General features: G+C 48.0%; 1 protein-coding gene across 1 annotated transcript in view; it reads right to left on the minus strand.

Annotated features, from left to right (window-relative positions):
• Positions 1 to 1,253: 1,253 nt before the first annotated feature.
• Positions 1,254 to 22,566, minus strand: part of PCDH19 (protocadherin 19) — a 52,006-nt gene continuing 30,693 nt past the window's right edge. The window contains exon 5 of the mRNA XM_031594299.2: positions 1,254 to 5,932. Within this exon, the coding sequence (XP_031450159.2) occupies positions 5,370 to 5,932 (563 nt within the window). The 3' untranslated portion in view covers positions 1,254 to 5,369. The remainder of the gene's footprint in view (positions 5,933 to 22,566) is intronic.

Below are 22,566 nucleotides of genomic sequence, written 5' to 3' on the forward strand. Positions count from 1 at the left end.
ACAGGCGCTGTCGGCTGCTGTATCAGCAGAAGAGATGCTGCAGGTCTCAGAGGTGTGCCAGTGGGGACAGAGGAGAGGGACAGCTGGCCAGGGAGCACGGTGGGGACATGTCACCGTGCTGACATCTCAGAGCCCCCAGCGTGCCGCAAGCAGCAGCGTGGCAGCTGGTGTGGCGAGCTGCCCTCCATCAGGGGCTGATTAAATCACAGCCGCACCCGGTGCCCACAGGGCCCTGCAGGTTGTGCCAGCGAGCAGGGAGTGCTGTGAGGGAGCATCCTCAGCCCTTGTCACTGCTTAAGGGCAGCTCCCCAGTGCTGTGCACCAGGGAGCATTGGCTCCCGTCTCCAAAGTAAGCCCAGCCACAGGGATGCTATGGTGCCACATCCCATTGCAGGAGCCTTCTCCACCTCCTGGAACATCCTGGAGAGAGCAGGGTTTGAAGCCACAGACACTCCCTGCACAGCCTGCTTTTGTCAGCTTACCATCTCCTCTCACCCACCTGCCAGGCGGCTCGTTGACGAGGTGCAGCCAGCACCAGGTGCTGCGGGCAGGCTTTGGTGGCTGCAGCTGTGCAAGCTGTAAGCTCCCTGTGTCTTCCAAACCAAAGCTGGGCAGACACATCTACTTTTAACCTATTTGTTATGGTGTGGTTTAACATGTTCCAGGTTCCCACCTGTGCATGGAGCAGCCCCACTGACAAGCAGGGCTCTTCCTCCCATCCCACTGCAACCTCTATGTCTCCTTGGCCGAGTCTTTAAGTGAGCAGAAGAGGGCACTCACCCCAGTTACCCGCAGAGTGCTCTGATGCTCCTGGAAGAGCGCTCTATTAATAGACCATTAATTCAGAGCAAGCGGATGCTCCTCACCATCTCCCCAGGGCCTCCAAAGTGCCCTCCTGAAAATCCAGAGAAATAAGCTCTTCTTCTCTCTCATGTCTCAATGGAAAAAAAAAAGTGTGGGTTGTCGGTGGTTTTCCTATCAATTCGTGCCCCTAAGTGCTCTGCCACAACCGGAGCTGCGTGGGGCTCAGGGCCTGCCTGCCCCAGGCACCAGAGATATGGGGACAATTCCTCTTGGGGGCCAGGACAGCCCATGGACACCAAAGGCAAACAGAACTGGGAGAGGTGCATGGGGAAGGGGCTGTGGTGGCACCACTGATACTCTATGGGTGTCTGAGCTCCTTCTGGCTTCTGCAAACCCAGCACCTTCAGCCCATCAAAGCAAACCCACTTAGGCATGATTTTAACCAAACACTTACTTTCCATTTTATTCAATAATTGCTTTAATACTAAAATGCATTAGATGCTCAAAGCAGAGAAAAGAAAGTCACATTTAGGTGGAAAACAAAGTTCTCATCAGATGAAAAAAACCCATGTGGCAGGTACACCATTTTGAAACAGAATCGTAATAATTTAATAAAGCTGCTTTATCATCTTCATAAAATAGACAGAATGGTGATTTTTTTTTTTTCCATTTTGTTCTTTACAATGATTCAATCACTGTGAAAATGTACATAACATACATATCAGCATATACAACAATTTATTCTTCGTATCATCAGCAACGGAGACACCACGACGAGACGTACCGCACTGAGTCCCACCGCCGCGCGGTGCCGTGCTGCTCCTCCTGCTGCGGGACGCGCCGCCTGCAGCTCATACCTGTCACGTTGGAATAGTGCAAGGAGGCGATGCTTGCTGAAAAGCAGTTTGCATTAGGTCAGCTCTTTGTTTTTAAAGATTATATCCCAGCGTAGATCAGCTGAACATCAGCTGATGGCGATTGAGGATCCATCCCAGCAGTGCTTGCAGTGGAGGCGGCTGGGCTTCTCCCCAAGGTAACCACAGCTCCCGGATGGGGTAAAGGATCACCCATAGCTGCGAAAGCAGCAGTAGCAACAGGATCATCCATGCTCCCCAACGACAGACAAATGTGTTTCCGTTCATAATTTTTTTTTTTTTTTCCCATGAATAATTTCAACATATTCATCAGACAGTGTGTTCTTTACAAAAGGAACTTGTTTCCTATTTGGAAAAGAAAAAAACAAACCAAAACCAACAAACCAAAAACCAAAAAAAAAAAAAAAAAAGGAATTCACATGAGGTGTGATCCACAGGTCACCTCCGGCTTCACAACAAACAGGGAACAATGCACCAAGCACTCAGCGATGGTTTTCTCAGCCACCAAAGGCCCCCGGTCCCTGCTCCCCATCCACACGGCCACGTGCACTTGTGGTGAAGGGACGCTCAGGCTGGCAGAGGTGGCACACAGGGACATCACACGGACTGCTCCAGACCAGGTCCTCGTCATGCTCGGTACAGAATCAGGCACAGCAGCTGCTGCCCTGTTTCCTCAGGAGAACAGAGCAAGGCTTCCTGAAGGAAACCAACAGATCCAAGCTTGCTTTCCTTAACCAAATCTGAGGACAGGTTTAAGTTATTAAAGAAGCATTAATTGGGTCTGGAGGCCACCCCCCTCACCCCCCAAAATAAAAAATTCACCCACCCTGCAGCATTTATGTTTTTGCATGGCCAGCTTTGATGCAGCTATTACAAAACTAAGATACGCTGTGATTTGCCCAGGAGCCCTGAACTCATCTCAAGTGACAGGGAGGGATGGTGACAGAAGTACCCAACATCCAACGAAGGGAGGGGAGGTGGAGTGGAGGCCCTCATCCCACACAGCAAGGACATGGCAGGGAAGGGCCCCTCGCTCCGCATCCCCAGCTGTGGCATGGGTCAGCCCAGGCAAAACTGTTGTTTAAACGATTTTCTTGGAGGCATAAGGGCTTACTGACCTCTTGAATGCCCCCTTTTAATACAGAATTATTTCGCATCCCTTCTCGGCTGTGCTTTTATTCAGAGTGGCAAGGAATGTTTCCTCTGGGTAAATTAGAGAAATGTTTCTGGGTTGGTTTTTTTTCCCTTTCTTCCTTTTCAGTTAGCATCTATTTTTCATCCAAAATCACCGGGCTGGTGGTGGCAGCTCCGCAGGCAGAGGGCAAGGCTCAGCACAAATTAACAGCCAGCACTTTTCGGGTGCTGGAGGCGGGTGGTGGGGGTGATGGGTGCCCAGGGCGGAGGGGGCCATGCTCTCATCCCTGTGGCTGTGATGGGGCCGAGGGCATTGGTCCGACCCTGCTCCCAGATGGAGGCTGCGGGGTCTGTCCGTGACGGGGGGACATCCCACAAAGGCGTGGGATGGTTTCTGCAGAGGGGACAGATGTGTATCGAGCAGGCGCTTTCGCTCAGCAAAATAATACATGGATTTTCCTCAAAGAAAGCCCAGCAGAGCTGACAAAAACAGGTAATGTCAGAATAAACCCAGATTAACGTTTACAGAAAACCCAGTTGCTTTAACAGCCCCAAGCCAGCCCGTTTCTTGTTGCTTGTTTTATAAAGATACACACGTTTGGAAAGAAAAAAAACAACAACAACAACAAAATGACAGCAGTACAGTACGCAGGCAGGAAACAACGCAGGAACAGAAATAACATTTCCCTTAACAAAGGGCTCAAACTCCAGAAGAGAGAGGAAAATCCCTGGTTCACGTTCAGGAGGGGTACATGACATTATATTAATGCACAGGATTTGATCTGAATGAGGTAGTAATAACACCAGAGGGAAGCATCTCAAATTTCGTTGGAGGACCTTGGTTGGTTGGTTCCTTCCAAACACCTGGCCCTAGCAAGTGGCATGGGGAATACACTGACTGCCGACCTGTCTCAGAATGGCTACTACTTCAGGCAGTGTCAGTTCACCCTGAAGAAACAAATTACTCGAGCTTATTTTATGCTGAGGACAGTAATGACTGGAGCTTGTTTTCCTGTTGACGTTTTTAATTTAAATAAATCAAAGTAACAAATATTTTATCATGAAATGTATACCTAGAAAGACTATTTCTCTAGAAACTGCTGATTTCAACTTGCTGGTACAGCAAACATTGGCAAGAGCTATATATTTTCCCTCCCAAAATCAATTTTAAATTCTATGAAACATTATTTAGGGTAGGAAAATCTGACAAGTGAAGGGTTAATAAAAATGCTACACTAACTGAAATCCTCCTACCGTACTCATACCTCACTGAGGAATTATCACTGAAAGAGAGCAGAGAGCTGTGAAACTCTTTCCGTCTCTCCCCCCTACAAAATGGCTATTAAAGTAGCTCAATTTTTAAATCAATTTTATATGAGTAAATTTGTACCCACACAAAAAAAAGTCCTTAATTATGAGAAAAAATAATGAATCGCTTTAATTTTTTCTCCATTAAGAAGGCACATTAATTGAATTAGTAGTGTTGTTACATATCACCTGTCTGCCCCTAAATTAACATCGCTGTTGCTCACTCCATGCTTATTCATGATGCAGGGATAAAAAGAAATCGGAACAGTCTAAAATCCATGCCATGATGACATACATACACACACACACACTTAGCATAATCATGGCTGGGAAACGCTGACTGGGAAGTGTGTGTCTAATTGAGAAGGTAATTTAGATCTCCTAAATAATTCCATCGCTTTGACTTTGAAATGACTCGAGACAGGGTATGTCTAAATCCAGGAGCTGAAAAAAAAAGAAACTTCTGGAAAAAAAAAAACAACCTTTCCATGCATTGCCTTGTAAGAAAGTGGATAAAGGGAAAAACTTCGGCACAGTGCATATGGCGGTTGCAATTCAGGCAGAATTTTCCCCAAGATGCCTTCTTATAACATCCTGCCCTGAGAGCAGGTGAGGCTGCAGATGGTGGGGACTGGAAATAGCACTTGTCCCACTCGGTCTGGAACTCCCCAAGGGTTCGGTAAGATGGTGGTGATTGTTTGTTTTAAACTTGAAAGCCTTTTGCCATCACTAGACGGACAGTAATTTGCGATATCAAATACAATAATAGTACAGATAAGCATGTGACAGCAAAAGGATTCATAAACGCAGGGGTGTCCACAGCAAAATAGCAACATCTTCAGACAGAAACAACCTTGCGTGGGGCAAATATTAAAACTCACTCAGACGTAATTTGAAAGTCGTGCGCAAGAAATGGCCATTGCTTTGCCTACAAAAAGGTGTCTGCAGAGGGAATTTGGAATTCGATTCTTGAGCATTACAGAGATTTATGTTGGTTTTGAGGTACAAAAATATATAAATCCAAGAGACGCGACGCCTAGCTCTGCCGCTGCCTCTCGGCGAAAGGAAATCGCGCTATTTGCCCACAGCACACCCCTGCCGCCTGCTGAAACAAGTGGGATTGTCACATTAACAACAGCTTCATTTATAAACAATACATTTAGGGAAAGCTTTTAAATACAGCGATCTGTGAACCATTGGTAAGCGATAAAAACGACCCGCTGGGCCCCTTGGGCGGCCGGGTGCTGCTCAGAGGACGATGTCCCTCAGTCTCCTGCCCGCCGGCGAGTCCTTCTCCCTGCGGTCCTGCAGCAGCGGGTTGCCCTCCTGCAGGCTGCCCTCGCTGTCCGCCCCCCTGGGCTCGGCCTCCGCAGGCCGCGCAGGGCCAGTGTTCGCCGGGGGCCGGCCGGCGGGACAGGGCAGGCTGCCGTAGGCTGCGGGGCCCTTCAGGTGCAGGGGCGAGGTGACGGGGCTGGCGGCCTCGCAGCCGTTGCCCGCCTCACGCACGGTGCCGCTCACCTTGGGGCTGCCGGCGGCCGGCTCCACCGTTCTTTTGCCTTTGGGGTTGCCGGGCCGTTCTTCGGCCGGCGGCTCGCCGCCCTCCTTGCCGAAAGTGGCGAAGGTCCTTTTGGCACTACAGTCTGCGTAAGGCTCCGCGTCCACCGCCGTCGCTTCTATGGAGAGGGCGATGACGTTCCTGCTGTGCTCAGGGGACTTGGCGCGGCTGGGGACGGCGCTGCGGGGCATCCAGCACCGGTCCGAGTGGCCCAGGATGCGGCATTCTTCCCTGCAATGAAATCCTTCGCTCTGATCTGCATGGAGAAAATACAAGGCCGTGTGAAGAGGGTGAGCGCTGCCCAACCCCTCCTGCCCCAGCGCTGCAGCAAACAGCCATCAGCCTAACAGCAGCATGGGGAAGGGGGATTTTTACAGCCATTTCTCCACTGCTCAAAAGACCAGAGTTCAATTTCCAACAGGTTGTGTGTCATCTTTAGTGGCTGGCGACTCTGCTCGTGGCAGGGGGGTTGGAACAAAATGATCTCTAAGGTCCCCTCCAACCTGAGCCGTTCTATGATCTGCTGCCGCTGCCAGACCTGCGACCTGGGGGAAACAAGTTACAGCAGCAGATAAATGGGGACGGGGTTGTGCCACGTGTCAGGCTGCGTGCCATCAGCAGGTCCTGCTTTCTGCAGCCAGCGCTAAGGCCCACCATGCTCTGAGCACTGTCTGTCGTGACATTTAAGGTTGGCCTGGAGGGGGAAGCGAGCAGAGGGAACAGAGTGCTTTCTTTCTCCTGTGTGTTTGTGTGTTTCAACTTTTTGCTCAACTCCGCTGGCCTCCCACACAACACAGCCTTTATAAATCTCCAAGGCTGCCCACTCCACTGAAGATTAAATATGTCATTCCGGCACTGGGTCTTTATTCATATGAGAGTAATAAAGATCTGTTCTCTCAACTTAGGGCTGTCCCAACCCTACTTTACAGGGCTGAAATATGGAACAGTATTTCACACTTTCCAAGGACCTCTCCTGCCCCACTCCGAGCACAGCCACATGTTGCTCTCAGCAGCATGAGGTGCCCCACGGTGCCCCATTGCTGTCCCCAAAGCACTGTCCCCTCCCTGCCACCTTGGGAGGTGCTGTCCCCACTGCAGGTGGACAAATCGAGACCTAGAGAAGTAGACAGGCTCAACCAAGTGCAACACTGGAAATCAAATCCAGGAGTCTCGACTTCCCGAGCCTTTGCTGAGCACCAGACCGTGGCTGCCACCAAACATCGTGGACTCCTGGCTGCTTTTCAGTCTCGGCTTACGACTCCAGCTTTCCTTTCATTCGATAAGAACTTGTAATTGCAGATAGCCCTCATTTCACAGGCAAAGATGCAGCTCCTTCCTGCTATAATCTATATACCCGTAAAGCAGCAAAGCAGTGTTGAAGAATTAATGCTATTAACAACACAAGAACGCACCCAGTCGGTGTCGGTGTGATAGATCAAGCCCTACGAAGGTGCAGACTCAGCCTTGGTCTGCTTCCTGTCTGTCTGAAACAGTTCATTTTGATGCTTTGTACATCTGTGTGCATAACCTCAGCTCCTCAGACACATTGGTATTTCCACCACATTCTAGCACTAGGGCGGCTGATAAAAATTCTCAGCACATAACACAATGCACCAAAATATGAGCAGCTTAACACTTACAGAGAATAAACGAGTAAAAGGCAGACTTCAAAAAAAGGGATTTTTTTTTTTTTAAAGGAAAAGAAGCCAATTAATTGGAAAGCTGTGAGTAAAACATTAGCTCTTTCTCACCATCAGAGCAGCTACCCGGTGGTGCGAGGTGCGGCGCGAGGTGGCTGTGTAGGAGGTCTGGGTTTCGGCAGCCTCCTTTACAGCAGCTTTAGAGAAAGGTGCTCCGAGTCTTACATGCAGAACAACCTGCACTAAGATCTGAAAGCTGATGCTCTTACAGTTTGATTCTGTTGCTTTCAAGTACTTGAGCAAAATAAAAAAGGAGAAAAATTGCCCAGAAAATGTTGCTGTCTGCTTATTTATCCACAGCTTAACTTCAAAAGGGTGCTAGAGGCACACAAAGTTGTGTAGTCTGGCTGAAGACTTGGTAGTGGCTGGAGGGGGTACAGAAATATCTTGGGTTCTCATCCCAGGGAGATGTGATTTACTGTGCTGTGTGACCTTGGGCGCTGTGTTGCAGCCCCGTGCTACTATAAAGCATCAGACCAGGGTGCACTGGGGCTGCCTGCTCCAGCACAGGACCATGTGGGGTGAGCCCCCTATACCACCACAGCAAAGGCAAAGCTCACCCCAAGTGGGTTTGGTTTGCCCTGAGCTACTTACTGCAAGCTGTTATACGGTACAGTTAAAAACAAAGCAAGGGCTTCACCAGTTAGTCCCTGGAGTGGCACAGTGGTGATGGGTTGATGGTTGGACTGGATGGTCTTAGTGGTTTATTCCAACCTTAACAATTCTGTGATTACTATAGTTCAAGTAGATAGATATTCCTCAAATGCAAGAAAAGGAGCTGAACTTTAGGAGTGGTTTTACTAAAGCCTGCTGGTGCAGTGCCTGTCTGCTTGGACACCAGCTTGGACACCAGCTTGCCCGTCTGCAAGCGACAGGTAGACTGCAGGCAGGAGAAGGGATGGAAAGCACTGCATTGGGTTACACCATTTCAACCTTTAATTTTAGAGTGGGAATGCAAACAACTATGAAAGATGTCAGGTGGAGGGACGCAAGTCACCACCTATCCACAGACCTGAAAACAACAAGTAGCTCCACATTCAGTCTCCCTGCTCCCATCCCCACCATGTCTCAGTTCTCTTCTGTTGAGCCCACATCCAGAAGCCAGAAGTTGTCCTGGTGTGAAGTGTGAGCCCTCAGCTGGCAGCAGACCCCAGGCACTAGTGCAGGGCACTGAGCAGCAGCAGCTTCTTTTTGGCAGAATGAGGATCTTCACCCAATCACCCTATTTCCTTGTTAACCACATAGATCATATAAAATACCATTTTAACACCATAAGCATGCCCTGTTGATACATAGAAGCACCGCACGGCTCCTTTGCTATCACAGTTCAGAGGCAGCTGAACTGCAGCATCCATCTCCAGCCAAGCACCAGAGAACAAGAGCTGCTGCCCCAGGCATAGCAGGCACAAAGCCTCCGGGCTCGGCTCCTCACTGCCCTTTGCAGCCAGGTCTGACTCACTCAGCCACAACGGCACCCAGGACAGCCATTCACATTCACGGATTCTTTATTGCACTATTCTGTCTTTTTTTTCTTTAACAATCGGAAATAGGATGACAGGAAATTCTTTTACAACTCTAGACCTGCCCTAGTCAATAGGACTGTTATTGTCGGCACTAAAAAATGTTCTTAATGCAAGGAGCAAAGCCCAGGTACTATCCCCCACATCACATACCACATGATGAATGGCAGGCAGCCAGACCTGGCAGATTCCCACATCCGCCAGACACAGGGGTGGCACAGGGCTGAGCAATATTGCCCGCAGGACCCAGCAGGAGCAAAAAATGGGCAGCTCGGGTCTCAGGCACTGTTTGCTTGAGGGTGTCCTGAGCAGGACTGGGCTTTCTAAGCAGCTGAGCACACCACAGACACGATGGGAGGACAGTCGGATACCTGCATTGTGCACAGGCTATTGGGGGAGATGTTGAACACCATGCCCAATTGCCATCGGAGTGTTTATGGGAGCTGCAGGTCCCCCAGCGGCAGGGCAGGACAGTGTGCCCACCTCTCAGCACCTCCTGCCTTCATCCAGCACAAACCCACAAGCTCAAGTCACAGCAGCTCAGAGCATGGTGCTTTTAAACTGATTCCCCAGGTGCAAAACATCCCAGCAGACGCCTTGCCAGAAGGTGAGCAGTTATCCTTGGCAGAAGAAAACGTGTCACTGCTAAACATAAGCTCTCACACAGCAAATATGAAATAAAATAAAACCAACAGCCACCTCTGGAATTAATACACTCCTTGACAAGTACAGCAAAACCCACGTTGAGCTCCGGATTTCAAAACTCCTCAGCCCATACCTCGGGGGAGCAGCAGAGATGGAACGATGTGCTGCGGCCAGCCTGGTGCTGCAGGTGGGTCAGAGCAGGGCAGGGGCTGCAGAAGGAGCAGTGGCAGTGCTGACCCCCATGGCTCATCTTTGTACAGCCCAGAGGACACGGGGACAGGGGGACAGTGCCATGCATGGAGCAGCACAGCCTCCAGCTCCTCCCAGCACGGGGCCCTCTGCAGTTCAAAGGAAGGGTTAATGGACATCCTGCACCTGCAAGTGCTTTCAGTCTCCTATTCAAAGTCTCCAGTACCTGAACTCGGTTCTGCGGCAGCGCAACATGAAACCGGTTTGAAAGGAGCCCATTCAACTCTCAGAGCAATTGAATTATCTGCAGAGGAATCTCAGTGCTGGCCAAAGAGACAAAGTTAAATCGCACCGAGGTGCAAGTGCCTGGGAATGTAATATTCCTGATAAATGGCCAGATGACATGTGCTGTTATACAATCTAAGGTGCAATTTGGGCGATGACAATAGTCCCTGGAGTTTCCATTTTCAAACAGACGCTCAGTTCAATCCAATCCATGTCAGAGCAGGTTTGCAGGGGTGAGTAAGTGGAGCTCATTTGTACTATTACATGGAGAGCAAGGAAAAGCAGTGGAGGAGTCGCTTGAAAATGAAAAGTAAGAAAGAACAGATGGCAGAAGCAGGACCTGCATGTGCTGGGCTCAGGGTGGGGAGGATGATGGGGAGCCCCACATGAATAGCACGGCCCCAAACCCAAAACCCAAAATTGGGTGTGAGGAGATGGGAGTGATGTCCCTGGGCTGCTCTGGCCGTGGCCAGCAGCACCCTGCCATGGATGCACAGCTTTATCTGTGTGTTGTGGTGCATCTCCAGCAGCCGTATGGTTGTACTGTAATCACGGTGACACTGCTCCTGGGTACAGCAAACAGCACGATCATTAAAAAATTCATTTCAAAATCTTCCTGGAAGCTAATAAATTTTACAGCAGTTTCAATCTTTTCTCATTGCAACAAAGAAAAGCTTAGTTCCAGACAAATTAAAAGTAAATTGATTGCCTTAGGGGAATCTATTCAAATATCACTTTTCCATGTTAGAAATCTCTTCCTGAAACAAGAAGAGAAGAGCCAGGGAGAGTGAGCATGGGAACTCTGTGGAAAAGCAAATCATTAAATCTCAGTGCACAAAACTAGGGGAGAAAAAAAAAAAAATAAAATAAAATGCAAATGTCTCACTGGGGTGCAGGCCTAACATTTGTGACGGAATTTATGAATAATAAATATGAATAAATAGTAAACATGAAGGGATCAAACATTGCTGCTGATGTTTACTCATGGTTAGCCATCTTTCACGGACAATGCGCAACTGCATTATTTAACACCTATCACCCAGTTACTTTGGGGTTTCTTTTCAACTCCAGCACCTTCTTTTCTCTGCCAGGCACTGTGCAAGCCCTGCACACAGCTCGCTGACTCTCTTAAGAAGCTGCATGCTGCAGGAAAACACGAATTTTGCAGCTGCCCTGCCCTGCATGGCCATGTGAGGATGGTTGGCCCTGCCACTAATAAGCTCAAGCAAAATGCAAGCGATCTCCAGCCAGGGTTCATCATTCGCTTGTAAATTAAGACTCTGCACCTCTCCCTTATCTCCTGTAATAGCATAATATCACGAAACAAGAGGTGGGGAATACTGTATTATATCTTTGACCTATGGGCTTTTATGAAGCCTTCTTCACCCTGCTTAATCAAAAGCCTCCAGTCTATGCACAAATGTAATCCTGTTGCAGCTTCCCTTGTACAATGCTCAGAGGATACTAATAAATATGGACAGTGACAAATGCTCTTTACTGCAACAAGGAGCCTTTCTTTTTCTATCTTTTGCCATTATTTGGGATTTACGTGAGCTAAAAAATGTTGCATTTTTAATCCTGGATTGTCTATCTGAGCACTGGAGGTCAGCGGTGCTTGGACAAAGCTAATGCCATGCAGAATTATCTTAATGAAACAAGGGATAGGAATTAGTTTAATTCATTATGCAACTGATGAGGACCCACAATGGAATGGGACTCATGAGCAGCATCTTTGTAATGGCCAAATGGGACACAATGGGGATCCCTCCCTCCTACTGCAGGTGGATGCAGCTCCAAGAAGCGAACGTTTTCTTCCCAGACCAACTCCTGGGCTGGCTGGAGCCTTCTGGATGTGTGCAATGCCATGAGGAAGTGCTACAGAAGGAGCTGGGTTCTGTGCACACCGTGCAGTACAACAGAGCCAAGCCCTCAAGGTATGAGCCAGGATGCAAGTCAGCGCTGGATGGCCCCCTCTACCCAGGAAAATTAATTTCCATTCAGAGAACCAGCAAAACACACCATTTAAACTCCAATTAATCCTTTTCTGGGGACTCGAGTGATCCACAGAGCTTTTTGTGGCCCTGGAGCAGCAGGATTTTACCTCTGAAACTCTTCTACCTGCACATCAGCTGGGGCACTCATTGCAGGGCTCATTAACGTTCTTGTCAAGCCAACAGGCTGCACACGAGACTGGAGCGAGCAGGATCCTCAGAGAGGGAGGCACTCCAGCATCCGACAGACCTTTTCCATCTCTAACCATTATGGTTCTGTAATTCATATGCACAACTCCCATTAATGCTAATGGAAGTTACTGTACTGCGTGCACTGACTGAAGAATACAACCCTTTGACTTCATTACTGGAATTCAATTTCATTAACACTGGATACAGAGGGATTGTCCTAAATACTCTCTTTCTTATATTTTTTTCATGTTAATGCAACCATTTGAGTATATTATACCCTGCAGAGATGGAAACATTTCTAGTCTGTTTAAACACATTTCCTACAATTGGGAGCAAAACTTTGTCTCCATTTATGCCTTTGACACCAGCTGCCTTCCATTTAATGGGACTTTAGTTGCTAGAGCAAATTAATCCAAAGGTTACTTTTCTGTGCTATTGTCAAATCTGAAGCAGCCAAATTCAAATAGACTGTGTTGCAGTAATGCAATACCAGCCACGCATCCAAATTCAAATGGCAACAATGAATCAAATTACTACCGCATCCCATTCAAAATTAGGTGTCGTTCACAAAATTGCAACTTGACAATCCTGACAAAAATCCAGCCAAACAGACATTACAGCTGGGGGTGATAGGAAGCAATGCCCAGCCACCTGTACCTGCCGCACAGTGGGCCAGCACCCATCAGCACGGCTCCATTGGCCTTGGGGACACCCGTGTCCCATCCCACACCCCACGTGCCTGCTCCCTCCATCCGCACACATCTCGCTTCCTTCAGAGGCTTCTGCTTTTTCCACGGAGCAAGCGAGAAATGAAGGAGCTGAGTTATAAACCCTGATACATAATTTACTCCCATTATCAAGATTAAACACATCTTTGCATGCTTAGCATAAAACAACTGCCTTTCCCCAGATTTCTCAAGGACACGCATAAACTTCATTATTATCTAAATAATCAAAAGAGGATTTCAATAGAATATTTAACTGTCTGCCTACTGGAAACTCACAGCCTTAATCTAACACTGATCCTCTGTTGTCCTTCATGTAAATATTGTTGGGACGTCAGCCAAAGCCTAGGGAAGTGAGCTTCATCTTGGTGGATGGGAATCTCTCGTGTCAGATACAGTCAGCCTGACTAATGAGACCTACAGCTTGCCAAAACCTACAGCCTTGCTGTCTGTTCCAGCCGTTGAATGCACTCAGAAACCCAGTGGCACCAGCCCAGCAGTCTACAGATCCCAATCAACTATCAATAGCTTAAGTGTAAGTGATTGTGTATGAAGTATGAGCCAAATGTGTTTCCTTTTGCAGTTTTAGGACCTCCAGTATTGTTATTGCACCAGTAATGCTTGCATGGAATTAATCATATACGTACCCACAAGGCAAAACATTATGAGAAGCTCTTTGTACTTTGTAAAAGTACGCAGCTCTAAGGAGTGGAGGGGAGCTGGAAAGCTTCCCAGCACGATGGGGCGTTCCCCACTGTTGAGCAAGTAAGGGAATTTATTTTTTTTTAAACCAAAAGCATTGGTTCCTGGCCACTTCTCATCATGACTTTGACCTCTCGCTCTTCCATGCTGGAGCTCAGCATTATCCCCTCCCTGGTGTTTAACTGTTTTTTTTTTTTCTGACCAGCAAGCAGCTTTTCCATGCTGCTGGATCCTTTGTCTGAGTACAGGGACAGCCCATGACAGGATGCTGCACAAGGTTTGTGGATGCACCAGAAAATCCCAAAGGTGACCAATGGGAACTGGCAGGGCCCCGGAAGCGGTTCTACAAAAGCAACTCTAAATTGTCCAGCATCCAGCAGCGCCCACAAATATACACCTAAAACTACTGTAAGGTCAACAGCCAAATCCAAAACCTCCTTAGAAGTCTAGGGAAATTACACTGCCTGCAAGCCATGACCAAGCTCAATTTCTAGCAACGCAGGTGGGCTCCTGTTCCATCAGCCCCACATCCGTGTGGGTGATAGTGAAAACAAACCTTCTGGTTTGCCTTGTGCTGTGAACTGGGGAGGCGGTTGAACTGCAGGAATGGAAAATAATGGTATTTTCATCACTTGTGCATGTATTCCAAGGAAAGCAGCTGGCTCCATGGTGTGTTTGCTGCATGATGGGGATGGTCTCATGCAAGAGCTTTGTGCTGCATGCACATGTCCCAGCACTGCTCTGATGCTGGAAATACATATCTAATGTTTCCTCCTTTCTTTACTTACTTAAATTTGGGAGAATAAACATCCTCCCTGTTGAACTCCCCCTCTCCCACTGACGGGTGGCTGGGACAACTAAAGGTGATGTGGTGGGCTGAGGCTGAGCTGGCCGTGCTCTGCTCTTGGAATGCTCTCCCCTCCTTCGCCTGCACCCACATCTCTCAAGCACACCAGCGAACCTTCAGTGCTCCAGACTGAGTGAGACTGGGCATCACTAGGCAATCCAGAAACAGGGTGGGATTCTGGCTCCTGTTCTGCCCGTGCAGCCTCAAGGGAACTGATCTCACAACATTCCACGCTCCCAGGTGCACCCACTGTGCTGCATCCACTCCTGGCCCCAGCTTGTGGGGCTGTCAGCAGAACCACACTGCAGCACCGTTACTCCCAGTGACGCTGTGACACAGAGCCTGGATGAAGTTTCAAAACCAAAGTGGTTTTCAATAGTGACGGTGGAAAAAAAACATCATGACTCCCTTAGTCTGAGCGGGTTTTATCTGGAAATACCAAAAGCTAGTAAGTGTAAGGCCCCGCAAAGTCACTTCTACTGAGCCACTTCACTGACCAAACCTTTTAACTGTCACTGGGAAATAAAGAACGATAGGTACAAGCCCCAACTGTCGCTCCCTGATTAGTGTAGTCCCCACCACATCCTCCTGCAAAAGAACAAAGCAAGGCTGAAATGACGGCGGTAATTGGGAGCGTTCAGACAGAGCGAGTGAAAGGCAAGGAGTCCAGCTCCTCACCTCTGAGCTCACCACGGGGCTGCGGTTAGCTGACAGCCCGGTGTTGGCACAGAGCTGCAGTTAGGTAGATCTGATCCCAGTGTGTCCCCCCAAGTGGGAATGGGGCTGCTCTTCCCTCCAAGCACAACGGGAGCGTGAGTAGCAGGCACGCTGTGGTCCTGCAGTCATTCTGCTGGAGCCTCCCTACCGGGACCCACCCTCGTGTTTGCTCGCTGTCTGCAGCACGCAGATGTAATGCCGCCTCGCTGCCGCTGCGTGCTCTGCTCGCTTCTAAAACACTTACACATGCAGCATGCATTAGAATTAAAAAACCATTAAACCTCGGAAAGGAAAAACTTTGACAGGATGCGTAATATACTAAGTATAATTAATTAAATTGGATGAGGCACTAGGGGATGAGAGAAGAGTGGATGGAGACTGTTCTTGGAAAAGGGATGGTAATGCACTAACGCTCACCATGTGCCATTAAGTAAGGAGAAGCCTTGGAAGAGGTGGGGATGGGCAATGGGAGCTTCAGGAGATGGCAGCAGCCAGTTGGACACCTCGGATGTACAGCAAAGAAGTGACAGTGGCCAATTAGAGCTTTAAAGGAGATAACAAAGACAGAAAGGGCATCCCAGAGAGAAAGAAGAGCAGAAGTGGCACTGAGGTCACCAAGAAGCAGCATAGCACTAGTGCTAGCTTCCCCCTAAGAGCATCTTCATGCCTGAGTGTGGGTGACAGCCCCATCCTCGCTCAGTGCCATTTCACCATCAGCTTGGGCACAGGGGTAGCTACTTCTCCTGGGGGAGCACCTGGTTCTCCATGGGGCTCTTCTCCAATTCTTTGTACTTTCTGGCCCAGTTCCCCCAGACAGCTTAGCATGCTGCCACATCCCCTCTGAGATGAGGTGAAAAGGAGCAATCCAAGCTGGGGACAGGGAGGGAGCATCAAAGCGAGCCCCAGCTGACACAGCAGGCACAAGGCGTTGAGACAGACGCAGTCTGGCTGTTCAGCAGGACAAAGTTTTAACAGGCTTAACAACAGCATCAGCACTGATCATTAGGCAATTACACCTGCTGAAAATTGACAATGCACCAGGTCCAAATGAATTATCTCCCCAAATCCTGCAGGCAGGAGCATGGAAAAGAGAGAAGTCGTTGTCAACAGCCTCTGATAACTCACCAAGTGCAGAAGCAGTAACTAAAAACTAAAGGGCTGCTCATTTACTTGCTGCTTGGAGAGATAAAAGGGAAAGTCCGGGAAATGAAGTCTTAAAAAAACACTCTCATCATTTAGGGAGTGGTGGGAGGGAAGGTCCTGGAAATACTGATACAGCCAGGATTGCTCAGCTGTCAGCAAGTGTTTGGAAAGAGAAGGCAGATCTTGGCTGGGGGAGCTCGCTCCTGAGTCAGCCCCGGTGCGGTTTCTTGTTCAGCCCTGCACATTGCAGCTCCACGAGCTGTCCTCCTGGAGGACGTGCCAGGACTCCTCCATGGACCCACACAACTGGATCTACATGGACCGTGGAGACTGCGTGCCCTGCTCTGGGATGGCAGCTTTGTCACAGCGCCTGTCTCAAGCACAGCCCTTCACTCTGAGTGACGAGGCACGCTTTTAGGAAAAACATGCAAATGTGATTTAAAGACTCTAAGTGATACAGAATATATCACATCTCTTGGGAGCCTGTTCTGGGGGGTAATTATTCTAATCCCTAAAATCACGCGTCTCATTTGCAGCTAGAATTTTCTGAGGCAAGCCTCCACCCTCCAGCAGCGGGTGTGCCATATTTGCTAAATTAGAGAGCAGCAAACACCCCCTCCCCTCTTTGGATGAGGGCTGAGATGACCAACGTCTCAAGCAATGAGCAATGTCTCAGAGCATCTCCCTGAGGCTGCCATCTCTCTCGGGTCCTAATTCAAGCCCACCAGCACCAGCTTAAAGCATCCCACTGGATTTAGCAGGCTTTGAGTCAGCTCCTAAAGCTCCATTTGAAATAGGAACCAAATGCATGTGTTTGGAGAGTAGAAATCCATGCCTACAGCTCTCCCCAGAAGTTTCTGTGGCCACTGCAGATGCAGAAGGGCCCCAGAAAGCAAGGGGACATTTCTGCACAGACAAAGCACCTCCTCTTCTCATGACTGCTGGAGCTCAGTGAGCTCTGCAAAGCACTTCTGTGTGGAGCTCAGAGTGAATTAATTGGGCATATCTACCAAGCAACAAAGGAGGAAGGCTGACGAGGCAGAGGTCAGGTGATTAGGGAATTGCAGGTGGAATTGTTCATTTTAATTACACATCTTCATTAACGTGAGGTTCCTGGATCCTACTGTGATGACTACTTCATCTAAATATTTGCATGAGTGATGTGTGCATGAGTGAATATACTTCCACAAAAGAACACGTGGCTGAAGAGTGGAACAGAGTTTTCTCTGAATTTTACAGGGACCACAAAATCATTTCCTAGGAGAACAACACTGTAAATGTAAGATAAACATTTTTATAAGGCACAAAAGTGCACAGGAAAAGAACGGCTCGAGGAGGAAATAAGTGATGAGTGAGGTAAAACACGGGTTGTACTCGAGCTGTTTGTGTCTCCCTGGCACTCGAATGAGTTTGATACAAGCATCACGATTACCTGTTCTACTGACAGCCATGAAAGGAAACAAAAGTTTGGAACAAGCCAAACACATTCAATCTCCTTGAATAATTTAGGCTGCTGAGTTATCATGTGCTTCATGGACTGTCATCAAGAGAAGCTGTATTGCAGAGGAAAGGTCTGTAAATCAATGCATCCGAGGGACCAAAATTCGTCAGAGAGTGGCTGCAAAAGCACTGCACGTCAGAACAGATGCAGAGCATGGAAATGAAGCAATGAGTGTCACAGGGCAGCTGCAGCCCTACGCTGCCTGGATGGCTGCAACAGAATGGCAAGGGCGGGCAGACAGGGGCATCAGGAAGACATGGCTTCTGAAACACGCTGCTGAAAAGCAATGTCAGCAGCACAAATAGCTGGTAAACTCGCAGTGAAAAACAGGAAACAAATGGAAGTGCAGCATAAATATACCTAGTGGCCCACCTGGGTGTGCCACACACTCCCCAGAGCTATTTATATATTCCACTAATGTACCTACTGCTTCCAATAACACTTCTGGCTCTGACCTTTCCTGATTTACTGCTCTGCATGGTTTGGCTTCAGATTCTCAGACAAATTCCCAAACTGTAGGTGCCCCTTGTAGCATCTCTCTGAGCTGTACGAAATGCAGAACCAGGCTGGCATGCCTTGGAGAGCCAGACAGGACAAATCAGAGGAAAAGGACAGATTTTTAAGACATTTAAGAGGACACCTTAATATACAAAGCACAGACCTTTTAGTGCCGCAGCCAACAAGTACGATTTGCAGTAGGACTCATGAATCTTTAGAGAAGTCTGTACGTCTTTAATGAAGGTGACATTTCCAAAGCAGCCAGAAGAACCAAGTGCCAGACCTATTTTGGTCTGCGATCAGTGCAGACACCTACTCCATTAGGCTTCTCACAAAAACTCCAACCAGTGCTCCTCACCCTCCTTCATCTACCACTTTAACATTGCAAGTACAATAACTGCTCTCTCCATCATGCACTCAGAAGAGCAAAGCCCCCTCCCTCGGATGGGCTGGGGCCGCTTTCTGTGACCCCCAGCTCCCTGCCAAAGGTCTGCCTCCATCCATCCCAGCCCTCCTGGCTGCAGGCAGCCTCCTGAGACGTCCCCACGCCCACACATGGGTGCCAGGGACGTTTTGTGGCTTCCAGTTCCCAGTGCTTCCGTAAGATGCAAGGTAGCATCTGTGGTGAAATCTCACAAAACGATCCAAGATAGTTTTCTCCAGCTGGGACTGATTGAATATAGCCTGGGCACCGGATGATGTGGGAAATCATTCGTAGCCGAGCACAAATTGCATGCATAGAGGTAATTACTGCAGCACAAGGTTGGTAGCACCACTACCACATGACAGTATATCTCAGCAATTTTCATTTCCTATCACTTCAATTCAGACGGGGCTTTTTTTCATCTTTTTTTTTTTTGGTTCAATTTTCTCCTTTTCCTACAGGGACCCACTTTAACCCAAGACTCCTCTAGGATACAGCCCTGCCTTCACTACAGCCAGCCCTTCCACACACTCCAGTTTTCTCCTATTGACAACCCCAGCGCTGGGGCTCAACCTGCCCTGACCTGACTTCTCCTCCACACCCCGAGCACGATCATCTCTGCCCGAACGTGAAGTGACACAGCAGTGGCAGTCGGTCACCTGCTGCTGTGTGCTGTCACTCGGAGCCATCCACAGGCACGGGTAATGAAACACAATGTGCAAGCAGCTAATGAAGCTGGTTACAAAGCCAGTGATTCTCCACACTTGAAAGAGGGTGAAAATAAGGAAAATGGAACAAAAATAAAGACTTCTGCAGAAAAAAATAGAAACACTAACAGATCTGATGCTGGGAGCGGGGACGTTTATCATTGCTATTACGGATACTCAGCAAAAATGGGGCCACATAATGCTTGCTGTGATTACATACATTGTGGCTCTTATATATCAACAATATATTTGCTACAAAGGACTTCTGTTGTAGATGCAAATACAAAAGAGAAGGCAATGCAGCAGCAGCCAGGGCTTGGCCGGGCTCCGTTCCCAGCACACTGCACATCTGCAGCAAAGAAAAGCTGCAAAACTTTTTAATAATTCTGTGACCTATTTAAAAAATATCTACTCACTTACATTCATCTATGCTGTATAAGAAATAAAATATAGCACTGAAGAGCTTTGAGTGGCAGCACTTCCCTTAAGACGGATAAAAGCTGCAAGTTCTCTTGGCTGTTTGGTGCCAATTATTACCGAGTTTTGACTTATACATTATTACATAGATCATTTAGTAAAACAACCTGCATACAAACCCTGTGCTATGCCTCCCTTCAGTCGTAATCTGCTGGCAGCAGAGCACTTCAGACACTCACCATGTACACCTCCTGCCAGAAAACAGTGGGCCTCTTTGCTAAGGCACTCTGTACGTGATGCTGTTTTAAGTAAGTGGTCCAAATGAAGAGAGGGCTGTGACTTCTCTTTATGGCACATATAAAGTTATTTGCAGTGATTCTGCCAGTAGTGGGGGAAAGAACAGCTACCCAGCTCATCCCAAAGGGAGCCAGCAGTGCGACAGCCCCACACCTCACACCTCAGTTCCTCACCCCCTGGCCAAGGTGTGGGGACAGCTTGAGGGCACTGCTGGAAAAGCCAACAGCCTTGTGGGGGAAGGAGTGGGGACGTCCTCACCATCCGTGAGTCCAAATGGGGGCAAGGAGTGGCGCTGTGCCCACGTCACTCCTCCATGTTGTGATACACCAGGAGTTATTTAATTTGATAGCAATTGCTTGCGACCTGTAACGATCCGCGCTAACGCGATGCCGTGTACCGACAGCCTGCGGAGGCCGAGGGTCAGCGCACTGTTTGCAGTGATTACTCCTTTAATAAAGGGCCCTGTATTTTCCAGCGGCAGCAAAATTGATGCAGGTTGCCATGGTAAGCACACACTTTCCCATTTACTAGAATAATAGACAGCTCTGTATAATTCACTGATTTCAGATGATTTCTCACCCAAAGAGCAAGACGCTCGAGTTACATAAGTCACCTGTTGTTTAGTCAATCTGGCAATTTTAATTAGAATAAATTTTTATGATTCCTCTTTGCAACACTTAGAACTGCTCTGCCACCAGAATGTGGAGATGTCTGTAAATTATACAGACTCCAATCACATCTTTTTTGCTGTTTTAATTACAGTAACATTACGGCATTAATCATGTAAGCCTCTGTTAAACAAGTAACAGCCATCCTCCATCATAATTAAAAAGAAAGGCCAAGCAAACAGGAGCTTTGGATTTTACCATATTTCCTCCGAATGTCGTGTTTTAACTTAAGAGTTTCACAAACAGTAGTTCTATTTGGCTGTAATTAGTGTTGTGAGGGAAACACCAAAAGGTTAATAAGAGATGGTTAGTTTGTAATGCAAGTTTCCCGGTGCCAGCCCCAGCAGTTCAGTCTGTTTTCAGAGTCATTAACAATGTAGATTGATTACAGGAGGAGATGGGGAAGTGCTCACTTGCTGCGTTAGCAGAAGGTTGGTTTTTATTCATATACCTTCCTCACTGTTGAATGTGATGGCCTTTACCTTGACGATTATTAACCTTAACTGCTGTGAGACTGAAAGAGTTAATGGTTTCCTTAGAAGTTACTGTCAAAGGAAAAAAAAAAAGCCTATAGGAGCTTTTTTTGGCCTGTTTATAGGGGAAAAGGAAGCTGCAAGCTTCACTGACTTGTTTATTTATCTTAAAATATTTGAATATCTAAGTATTGTGCAGTGGTTTTGGAATAGGATGCACCAGGAGAGTCAGGGAAGCACATTAGTGCTGCCTTGTCCTTCAGCTGAACCCTTGGTCCAGACCTGAGTTTTGGAGTGCTTAACAAAACCAAGTTGAAACTATCAGAAAATCAGTCCTTCACATCTCCCACAAATTGTTCTCCAGTCACCCAGCAAAAATACGTGTGAGCAATAACTAAATCGGACAAAATCTCATTAAAAAAGACAACAAAACCCAAGAAACACTCCAACTTCTTGGATTGATTGTTCATCCATTACAAACCTACACAACAGGGCGCAGATCCAAGTTTTAATTTTCCTCTCTAAGTTGCCAAAATGTTCACATCTGGTGAGTATTTGCTGTGCTTACACAGAAAGGACTCAAGCATCTAAAGGTTATAACTTGTGTGACCCTGGCTGAGAAACTGCAGCGATGGAGGCGTTGCAAGAATCATCATTAAAGGAACGAACCTAAAAGCTGAAGAAAGAGTGCCAGGAGCGTAGGATATAAGATAACATTTCCTATGTGAACAAAGGAGGCTGCACATCTGTTTGCTATTTAGTTCTGTTGCTGTACAAAGGGGATTGGCTTTCATTTGTTTCCATGGACATGACTTCAGTGTCAGCCCTGTCCCACCACCAATGTCCAGAGAGGACTCCTCTAAGCCGCACTCAGACAAATTGAAAAGCTGCAGAGCTATGGGCCTAGAGAAGAAGCAATACATGGAGCCATTCGTGCCCGCCACACATTCAATGCACAGGTTAAATCCCTTGAGTGACAGCTGCCCTGCATAACCACGGAGCAGTGTGGGCTGCAGGGGACCTTACAACGTGGTGGTAGGGGCAGTGGAGCCCATCAGTGGGCCAATCCAAGCCAGTGCCCAGCTCCCAGGGATCAGCAACCACCAGACCAGCCACCCCGAGTTGCTCCAGCTCCTCTGCTTCTGCAAGGCTTTTGCCAAAGCAGACTGAGATGCTCAACAGGCAATCATTGAAAAGCACAGGGCTCATAAGACAATCATCTCCTTTTGTTATCCTAAAGCCCAGCTTA

The sequence above is a fragment of the Phasianus colchicus genome, chromosome 14 (genome assembly GCF_987193195.1).
Source record: "Phasianus colchicus chromosome 14, bPhaCol1.hap1.1, whole genome shotgun sequence".
Classification (NCBI taxonomy): Eukaryota; Metazoa; Chordata; class Aves; order Galliformes; family Phasianidae; genus Phasianus; species Phasianus colchicus.